This window comes from Perognathus longimembris, chromosome 8, assembly GCF_023159225.1.
Source record: "Perognathus longimembris pacificus isolate PPM17 chromosome 8, ASM2315922v1, whole genome shotgun sequence".
Taxonomy (NCBI): Eukaryota; Metazoa; Chordata; class Mammalia; order Rodentia; family Heteromyidae; genus Perognathus; species Perognathus longimembris.
The window spans coordinates 1749195-1759607 of NC_063168.1; the positions used below are offsets into that span (position 1 = coordinate 1749195).

A 10413-nucleotide genomic window follows, 5' to 3' on the forward strand; every position below is an offset into this window, starting at 1 on the left:
GCCCAGAGACAGCAGTCGCCCGGGCAAAGGGCACCAAGCAGGGATCTCTCTCTCTCTCTCTCTCTCTCTCTCTCTCTCCCCCCCATTCTCCTCTATGGAATTAGGAGTGTAAGGCGCCCCCGCCCATGTTCCTGCAAAGGAGGAGAGGTGCCTAAAGGCCTGGAGGGAGCCCCAGGGGCACAAGTGGGCAGGGCTGGGGGCCCCGTGGCCGGGGGGGGGGGGGGGAGGAAGGCACAGAACTCCGGGGCCCGGGATCCCTGTCCAGGTGGGCGCTGGGCGGGCTAGGGCGAGGAGGAGAGCTGGGCACCAGGTGGCATGGGGGGGAGGAGGAGGGGGAGGGGGCCCCCAAGGACCTCTGTGGGGCAGTGAGTCACCCCGGCAAGAGCCTCGTTCCTCCTGGGGGTGTACGCCACGCGGGTGCTCGCAGCCGAGGACGGGGTAACATGCACAGCAGCGTCCCCCCCCCCGCCCCGCGCCGCAGGTCACCGTGACCCGCAGCGTCCGCCCCGGGGGGCCCTGCCCGTCTGGAACCCCATCTTCAGAGGTCTCCGGGGGCCTGTCTCCTTGCCTCGTGCTGACCTGCCCCGGGGGCAGATGTGAGCAGCGCCGACCGCGCCCCAGGCCACGGGGCAGGACAGCCTCCGCCTGGACGCCCGCGCTCGCCAGCGCGCCACGGGGCTCTGCTTCTGCGTGGCGGGGGGGGGGGGGGGAGGGGGGGCGGGGGGGAGGGGGGGCGCAGGCGCGCTGCCTCGCCGCTGGTTCCTTTCTGTGGTTGGTTTGTTTAATTATTTTTATTTTTTTGCGGATACCAGGGCCTTGCGTTTAACCGGTTTGCAAACTCAGCTGCTTCTCTCCCACTTGAGCCGCGCCCCCAGCCCAGCCTTTCGCCTTCATCGACTGCCGGAGCCGGAGCCCCCGGGTTCTCCCGCCGGGGCTCCTCTGGCTCTCGGCCCCTCCGGAGCGGCTCCACCACAGGCCCCAGGCCCCGGCCCCGGCTCAGCCTGGCCTCTGGCACCCTCCCGCCAGCTCGAGCGCCCCTGCTTCTCCGCGGCGTGGGCTCGGTGCCCGTCCCGGGCCCTGTGATGGCGCCCCCCCCCCCCCGTGTTTGCAGGCCCCGTGGGCGCAGCTCAGCGGCGGCTCCTCCCGTGGGAAGCTCGGGAGCACCGAGCGCCCACCCCCATGAGCACGGCTCTGGGCTGGCTTCCCGGGCAGAGGGCGGGGCTGAGGGCTGGGGGGGCCGGGTGAGCCGCTGCACGGGGGGGGGGGGGTTGGAGAGGGCCCCCCACGTGACCTCTGCTCTCCTTGAGGGGCGGTGACTGCACGCGGAGAGGCCCGGCGCCCCGCGAGGTCGCCCCGCCCGCAATTGTGCAGCAGGGGCACCGGGCCCTGGGGCTGGGGCTTCTGGAAGTTCCAGGGCCTGAGAAAGAGGGCCAGCCCCCACCGACAAGCGCCCCTCCCGGCTCCATCTTCTGCTAGATCTTCAGCTGCAGCCCAGAAGCCACGCGGTTTACCCACTTCAAGTCCGTCTTTCCTGGCGAGTGGGGCGTCTCACCCCGGCTACCCCAGCTGTCAGGAGGCGGGGCGCGGAGGATCTCAGTCTGGGGCCAACCTGAGTGAACGAGAAGGGGCACAGAACCCCGTCTGAAGGACACACTGGCTGGGCACGGGGTGCCGGAGGCTCACGCCTGCAAGTCCAGCCACTCGGGAGCCCGCGACCTGAGGCCCACCGCCCAGCGCCAGCCCGGGCAGGAAAGCCCGCCGGCATCCCGTCCCCACCTACCCAACAGAAAGTCCCGGAGTGGCACACAGCGAGTCTTGAGCACAAAAGAGCTCAGGGGCAGTGCTCAGGCCCTGAGTTCAAGTTTCAGAATCAGCACGTGTGTGTGTGTGTGTGCGCGTGCGTGCGCACGTTTCCTTCCACCCCAGAAAGAAAGAAACTAAAAGCAAGAGGTCTAGGGGCATGGCTCAAATGGTAGCGCATTTGCCTAGCAAGTGGGAGGGCCTGAGGTCATCCTCAGTCTCTCTCTCTCTCTCTCTCTCTCTCTCTCTCTCTCTCTCTCTCTCTCTCTCTCTCTCTCTCTGTCAGTTCTGGGACTTGAACTTAGGGGCTAGGCTCTGATCCTGGGCTTTTTGCTCAAGGCTAGAGCTCTGTCACTCGAGCTACAATAATAGCCTGGTGAACGTGCCTGGCTGGGCTGGCCTTGAACTTTCCTCTTTAGATCTCAGCCTCTGGAGAAGCTGGGATTCCAGGCGCGAGCCCCTGGCACCTACCTGCCTTGCTTCTCTTTTTACAAGGACCCTGAGTCACGGACGAGGCCCGGCCCCGCCTTGGGTGACTTCATCTCAATCTGACCAGTTACATCCGCAAAGGCCTAGGTGGTCACAAGTTTTGGGGGAATGCTATGAAACCCAGTGTGGACGGGAAATTATCCAAAAGAGCTTTGGCCCCTTGGCATAGGACAGGGCAAGGCCAGCGTGGTACTTTTTTTATGCCATATTCAAACCCCCAAAGGTGCCCCAAAGGTTGGCATTGTTTTCTCTTTCCACAGCCAGTGCTCCACCTGTTATTGCTTGAATGCCCCCACCAAAACTCATGTTCAAATTGGGTCCACTTTGTGAGGTATTAAGAAGGCAGAAAACTAACTAAATATGGTATTTGGAGGAGGGGCCTTTGGGAGGAAAAGTAAAATTTAATGGAGCCTTCTGGATGGGGCCCTCCATCCAGGAGAGTGGGCCTTATAAGAGTAGAAGCAGCTGGGCGCAGTGGCTCACACCTGTCATCCTAGCTACGCAGGAGGCTGAGATCTGAGAGCCACAGTTCAGAGCCAGCCCAGGCAGAGAAGCCTGTGAGACTTATTTTCCAATTATCCACCAAAAAGCCAGAAGTGGAACTGTGGCTCAAGTCGTAGAGTGCTAGGCTTGAGCCCCAAAATCCAGGGACAGTGCCCAGTTCAAGCCTGAGTTCAAGCCTGAGAGGATGGACACAAAACAAACAAACATAAACAAGAGATAAAATAGGAGAGCAGCAAGAACGTCCTGTCTCACACGCGATGGCCGGCAGCACACTGGGTTCTCGGGCGTCCTGGGGGGCGAGGGGGCGCCTCGAGATCGGCGGAGAGTCCACCACCTCCGCTCCTGCCTTCTTACCTATCCCGTTTCAGGGGTGGGAAGGGGTGATTTCATAGGTGTAACCCATCAACCTCTAATTACAAGTGAGCTGGAGAATCTCTTACCACAGCAGCTGGGAGAGCTCTGGACTGAATTGTGACTCCCCGAAGTTCACATGCTGAAGTCCCAACACACTCACACCCCCCCCCCCCCGTAGGATCATTTAGAATGTCACTGTTCCTTAGAAGACCACTGTGTGGAGATGGGTGGACGGCCAGCCAGAAAAGTTTGCTGATGGCTTCAGCTGGCGGCGCCCTTGGAACCCTCCACCCCCACCCCCAGGCCTGCTTGGGCTCCTGGAGTTTAGGCATCGAGAGGACGCCTCTGGGGACCTAGGTCTCGCTGGGGTGGCCAGCACCCACGCCGCACGGTTACCGTACGTTGTGAGAACCTCAGCATTTGTTTGCTGGGCTTGCCGTCACACAACACCGCGGCTGTGTGGCTGGAACCACAGGACGCTGAGTTCTCACAGTTCTGGAAGCTGGAAATCCGGAATCGGATGTTAGCAGGATTGGGCTGCTCTGAGACTTTCCCCCGGGACTCCGCATGGGCTGTCCTCTGGGTGGGTCTGTGTCACCTCCAGGATCCCGGTCGTCGGTTTCAGATCCACCCTAAGGACCTCATTCTAACTCAGTCGGGCTGGGGACCGGGGGCCTAACTCCTGTAACCCTAGCTACTCAAGGGGCCGAGAGCTGAGGAGTGCGGTTCAAAGCCAGCCAGGGCAGAAAAGGTCATGACTCCAATTAACGAGCAAAAAGCCAGAATTGGACCTCAGGCTCGGTGTTAGCCTTGAGTGAAAATAACCGACAGCACTGAGAGTCTGGGCTCAAGCCCCAGTAGGGTTGGGGGAAGTCCAGACAGGGAAACCGGGAACACCTGGGCTTTTCGGGAAGCGATCCAGTGGGAATCTTTTCCAAGAAACACTGGGCCCCAAGAACGATGGAGACTTGCAAGCAGGTTGCAGATGAGAATGGGGAAGGAAGCCCTTTCCACGCCTGCTTGGCGGGGGTCTCCGGGCTGTCCCCTCGCTGGTGCTGGGTCACTCCCCTTAGCTCTTTGTTTCTGGGAGTTTCACTTTCCAGCCACTTTGTCCCCTTTCCCTTTTCCAGTATGAACGCGCAAAGTCCGCTCCGTGTCCTTCAGTTCCCGCTACGGTCGTGCCGCACACAAAACAACTAGTCTCCCCACGGGGATCTCCTCAGTGATTCTAAGGGGAGTGTGCGTGCGTGTGTGTGTGTGTGTGTGTGAGTGAGTGTGTGTGTGTGACTTCAGCATGTGAGTTTAGGGGATTCAGCCCAAAGCGCTCCCAGCTGCTGTAACAAGGGATCCTGCAGCTCGCTTGTAATCAGGGGCTGATGGGGTACAGCTGGGGGATCACCCCGGAAGCGGATGGATAAGAAGGTGGGCGGGGAGGGGAGGGGAGCGGGCGGCCGGGAAGGGGCCCGGGCAGGGCCGCACGGTGGTCCTCCCTCCGCAGGGCCCGCGCGCTCGGCCGCCATGCGGGTCACCGTGAAGACCTTAAAGTGGGAGACCTTCCGGGTGGACGTGGACCCCGAGGGGACGGTGAGGGACCTGAAGGAGAAGATCGCGGCTGAGAGGGGGGGCGGCGCCTTCCCGGCCGCCGCTCAGAAGTTGATCTACGCGGGTAAAATCCTCAGCGACGGCGCTGCGCTCAGGGAATACAAGATGGAGGAGAGAGGCCTCGCGGTGATCATGGTGACAAAACCCGAGGCCGCGACGGCGTCACCATCACCGTCGGCACCGGCTGCGCCTCGACCACCCAGCCCGGCCCCCGCGACCACTCCGACTCGAGCACCCAGCCCGGCCCCCGCGACCACTCCGACTCGAGCACCCAGCCCGGCCCCCGCGACCACTCCGACTCGAGCACCCAGCCCGGCCCCCGCGACCACTCCGACTCGAGCACCCAGCTCGGCCCCCGCGCCGCAGCCAGCTCCCCAGCCAGCACCGGGGGGGCCCAGGCTGCGGCTCCGACGGCCGCCCCGGCGTCCGCGGCCCCCGCTCGGCGGCGGGAGAAGCCTGCCGTCCAGCCGGCGGGGACGGCGGGGGCTCGGAGCCCCGCACCCACCCGCGGCGCCGCGGGAGACCCCCCCCTGCCCTCGCTTCTGGAAGCGGCCCTGCGCCGGCTGGAGCTTGCCATCGGCCAGACTTTTGAAAACATGGAGCCCGAGGGCGCGTCCGTGGGCTGGGCGGGAGAGAGGGCCGTCGTAGCCCCGAGAGCCGGTTTCCACCCCGACGGGGCGGCGGGAGGCCCTCCCCCAGCGGGCCGCCCTGGGCCCCCCGCCGCCTCCGCCGGGCCCCGGGGCCGCCCCGTCCAGCGCCCGCCGACCCGGCCCCTGTTGCAGCAGATGCAGCGGCGTTTTCAGCAGGAGGCCTCCCTGCTCCAAGCTCTCCTCCAGCAGCCGGGCCCGGAGGACCCTCCATCCGCCCAGCGACTCGGACAGCCCCGGGGGCCGTTCACCCGGACGCCCAGGGAGCCCGCCCAGGAAGCCGCCGGGAGGACGGGGAGGACGGGATCCGGAGCCGGGCGCCCCAGCCGCCCACAGCCAGCGCCCGAGGAGGAGGCGGCGGCTGTCCACCGCCTCCGGGCCCTGGGCGTCCCCCGAAGACTGGCCATGCAAGCTCATCTTGCTTGCGAGAAGAATGAGGATTTGGCCGCCGATCTTCTCCTACAGGAGAACTTGGATGAAGACTAAAAGGGACGCTTTTGCATGTCACACTTCACACGGGTGCAGCAGGCCACCTTCGTCCACGGGATGGCCCGGGGTGACGGGCTCATGGAGTCCGCCGAGGGTGGTGGCGCAGGGTGTAGGTGGCTGGGGGTGGGGAGGAAGGGCTAGGACACGGGTCAGGGGTAAACACAGTGCACGTCCGCTTCAATCAGCAGGTGCCGCAAATCCATACCGTGTATAAAATATGCAAGCAAAAAAAAAATCAGCCTCTGCAGGTCTTTATTTCTTCCAAACAGTAGCCAACTTTTCCTAGGTTCACTCTTTTTAGGGTACTAGATCCAGATGTTTAGTGCAATGGTCTGCTTTAATTTCTTTGGCTTACTGTTGGCTCCCCAAAGACTCTTTTTGACCTAGAATTTACAGTATATTTCATGGCAACACTGGATAATGGCTTTTTGAAACTGAAAAAAAAAATGTGGAACAGAAATGCCAGATTGGGCTGGGGATATGGCCTAGTGGCAAGAGTGCTTGCCTTGTATACATGAAGCCCTGGGTTCGATTCCCCAGCACCACATATACAGAAAACGGCCAGAAGTGGCGCTGTGGCTCAAGTGGTAGAGTGCTAGCCTTGAGCAAAAGGAAGCCAGGGACAGCGCTCAGGCCCTGAGTCCAAGGCCCAGGACTGGCCAAAAAAAAAAAAAAAAAAAGCCATATTATTGGTGGTTATTGTTGTTGCTTCTTCTAGGTATAAAACTGACGCATAAGGAAGCCCATTCCTTCATGTTAAACATGGGGCGGGGGAGGGGAGAAAGGGAACTGTTTCTTAAAATGAAAACAGTTACTGCTACTTTGAAATTTCCTGATGATTGAATGTGAGACCCTTCTAACGTGATTTGAGAAGCTGTACAAGTATAGGCAAGTTATTTTCCTGTTTACGTTTCTTGTTTGTTTGTGGATGGAAAGGTTCTTTGGAAAATATGTAATCAAGATACTTCATGGCATTTTAAAAAAGGACCATCTTAGTAAGTGTTGACCTTTATTTGGATTTTTTTCATCCTAGTTTTTTTTTCTTTAGGACCTCCTTCATTGGAATTGTTATTTGATCATTTAAAGCAAGGAGGTGGGTATCTACTTGTTCAGCTTATCAAATCTGTTTTCCTGGATATAAACAAGACTATTAAAGAAATAATATTTTTTCTACCATCTGGTACTAAGAATATGAATTTGTACAGATCTCCCTGTGTAATCTCTTGAAATATCCTTGGTGCCGTTTGGTGATCACTCCTAAGCGTTTTCGTCATGCGCTCATAATCTGTCTCATAAAAGTAAATGAAACTGTGATTTTCCTTCGCAATGTACCATGCCTAATTTCCATGTGTTTACCCCACCAGGGGATAGACGTTTGGACTTTGTGTTACTTGCGTGTTTTATAACGGGTCATGCATGAGGTCTTGGGAGAGGAAAGGGAGGATTGTGATGTACATCGTTCAAGGCAGAGCAATGAGTTGGGAAGAGGGAGGGACATTTCAGGTGGGGAAATGGAATATTCTCCTTGCCACCTTATTGCTCAGCACGTAGCGAGAACTGGAAACGGAGGGGACAGTAGCTAGCCCTGCGCCTTTCCTCTGGGAAGTGGCAGCACACGGTGGTATGGAGCTTTTCTTCTTGGACAGCAAAACTGCAGATAATAGGATGGATACCATTCAGAAGACGGCTCAGGCCACACCTCCCGTCTGCGTGTTCGCGCCCTGTGTCCTGGCTCCTGGCCCGTCTCCGGTCACCATGGCGTCCCAAGTCAGCTCTCCACTGGGGCTGGATTGGTGTGTTAATATAGTTTTTGTTCTATCTTTCCTCTCTGGTAACAACCGGCTACCTGCAGACTGCTAATGCTCAATTAAGACTCCCAAGATTTGGGCCTTCAAAATGTGGCTTCTCAGTTTACCATATAACAATAACTCTCATCTCCAATTAACCACGAAATGCTGGAAGTGGAGCTGTACCTCCAAGTGGTACAGTGCTAGCCTTGAGCACTGAAGCTCTAGAACAGTACCCAGATCCCGAGTTCAAGCCCCAGGATTGGCCCCCCCCCCAAAAAAAAAAGTCTCAAGCACTTTCTGGGCTGGCTTTGAACCAGAGCCTCAGATTTGTATTTCTATAGTAGCTAGGATTACAGGCATGAGCCCCCAGAGCCTGACTTGCAAACCTGGGGATTTTTGTTTGTTTTTGCCAGTCCTGGGGCTTGATCTCAGGGCCTGGGTGCTGTTCCTCAGCTTCTTTAGTTCCAGGCTAGTGCTGGATCACTTGAGCCACAGTGCCACTTTCAGCTTTTTCTGAGTAGTTTATTGGAGATCAGAGTCTCACAGACTTTCTCACCCTGGTTGGTTTCAAACCACAATCCTCAGATCTCAGCCTCCCGTGTAGCTAGGATTACAGGTATGAGTCACCAGGCTTCCAACCCTATTTTTAAGACCAGATCTGCTCATTCTGGTTGGTTTTCTTTTTTTCCTGGTGGTGGGGCGGGGGGGGGGGGGCTTGAATTCTGGGCGCTGTCCCTGAGCTCTTCCGCTTAAGGCTAGCGATTTACCACTTTGAGACACAGCGCCACTTCCGGTTTTCTGGTGGTTCATTGGAGATCAGTGTCTTTCAGACTTTCCTGCCCAGGCTGGCTTTGAACCATGAACCTCAGATCTAAGCCTCCAGAGTAGCTAGCATTACAGGGCCTCGTTCTGGCTGTTTTAAGGATGCATGCATATTGAAAGACACCCGTGGGGGTGGGAAGAGGGGGCAAGGGGGGGGGGAGCTACCGCACATCACGTGACGCATTGGTGCCTCTTGGGTCTGGCTGGTGAGCTGAGGCCCGGGAAAGGGGCGTGGAGCACAGTCATTTGGCTCAGGCCTGCAGGGAGTGGGAGGGACTGGGCGCCGGGGCACGGCGTCTGCTTCGAGGGGTCAAGACTCCGGCATGTTTGCCTGGAGCAGGGCAGGGCCTGGAGGGGCTTGGAAGACGGGGCCTTGGCATGCCTCTCTGTTGAGCTTTGGCCGGAACGCTTGGGTCACCTCTGGCCGAGTGCTGGGGCGCGGTCCCCGGCGGAGGGGCGGCGAGGCTTAGGGACGCTCAGAAACATGGACGGGAGCGGCGCTGTGGCCTCTGCGCTCTGGCTGCCCAGCACCGCCGATGCCCGCTGGGCCTGACTGACAGCTGCTCATCCGTGCCGGAGGCCAATGGGCGGAGGGAGGGAGGGAGGGAGGGAGGGAGGGAGGGAGGGAGGGAGGGACTCCAGGGGCGGAAGGGAAAGAGCGCTGGATGCCTCCTAATTAAAGTGAGTGACGAGGAGCAGCGCCTGCCAAGCGACTGGGTGTTGACCCCAGGGTGTGCTGGCCTCGTGGGGGCCTGGGAAGGAGCGAGGGACGCTCACCCACCGACCGGCAGCCCTGCGAGAGGAAGAGGGGGAGGGAAGGGCGGAGGGGCGCCGTGATCATCACGCACGGGGCTCCCAAGCTGAGCTGTTGAGCTGCGAGCTCTCATCCTTACGGGGACGAAGACGAAGGCGTGGCCCCCGCCCCTGCCTCCCCCACCGCCCGTGCGGCCCGCGGGCGGCTTCTCCTGCAGCCAGGCTTGTGGGGGGCGGGGGGGGGGGCGCCCGGCACCCGCTCTGGGCAGCTGTTTCTGCGGGCCCTCCCGCAGGCAGGCTGTGGGAACTCTGTCTGGGCCTCAGTCCTGCCCGAGGGGCGCCTGAGGGGGAGGGGGAGCTGCTCAGCACCCCCAGTGGCACGTGCCCTGGGGGAGCCGGACCGATCTGTGTTATCTACTCGGTCCGCGTCTCCACCTACAGCAGGTCACGTCGTGTTTTGGAGAGAGACTTCAAAGACAGACACACAGGAGATGTCCGCAGGACCCAACGCAGGAGTGCACGGCGAAGCAAAGGCAGGTCAACAGGCGTCTCCAGGTGGGAGAGGAGGCAGGCCCCAGAGGGAGCACCGTGCTGGAGAGTCCTGACACGCAGGCTTTGGTTGGGGCACGCAGACGCGGAGATGCTCAGTCCTGGAACACTAGGTCAATGCGTTATTAACTTCTACGTAAGGTCTTGCCGTAAGCATTGTCAACTCTTCCTGCGTGTCACGGCCTTGGACGGTCAGACCAGGGCAGTCATTTCCACGGCCGAGGTGCTTATGAGTTATCAAGCCCTTACTGTACGCCCGAAGCCATTTCCTATCTACATGGCAGCCATCGCTGTCAGCCATCGGGTATCCTAGCTCTTACGCCACTCCTAGATAGGCGAGCCAGACAACAGTTACTCTCTCGCCTGGATTCCAGAGCAAGTCAACCCATGGAAAGCGGAGCGAGAAGCTGCTGATATTCACAGACCTCTTGTTTCTGCAGTAAAACTCAGCCTATCCTGATGGATACACCCTCGTTTGCCAAAGAATCCGAGCCGTGTGGACGGGGCTGTCACCTCCGAAGGCTGGGCCAGGGTGGACAGGGAGTTCAAAGTCAGCCGGAGGTACAGAGCAAGAATCTGTTTCAATTCTTCTCCCCTACCTGGAAATAAAAAAA

General features: G+C 59.4%; 1 protein-coding gene across 1 annotated transcript; it reads left to right on the forward strand.

The window, feature by feature from the left end:
* Positions 1-4665: 4665 nt before the first annotated feature.
* LOC125356797 (UV excision repair protein RAD23 homolog B-like) lies at positions 4666-5882 on the forward strand. Its single transcript, XM_048353503.1, has 2 exons — positions 4666-4813; positions 4900-5882. Exons 1-2 carry the CDS (start codon positions 4666-4668, stop codon positions 5880-5882), a joined length of 1131 nt encoding a protein of 376 aa, XP_048209460.1.
* Positions 5883-10413: the final 4531 nt, after the last annotated feature.

Coding starts and splice junctions, on each gene's coding strand:
- LOC125356797 (XM_048353503.1), top strand. CDS start 4,666: ATGCGGGTCACCGTGAAGACCTTAAAGTGGGAGACCTTCCGGGTGGAC. Junction 4,814..4,899: donor TCAGAAGTTGATCTACGCGG/GTAAAATCCTCA, acceptor ACAAAACCCGAG/GCCGCGACGGCGTCACCATC.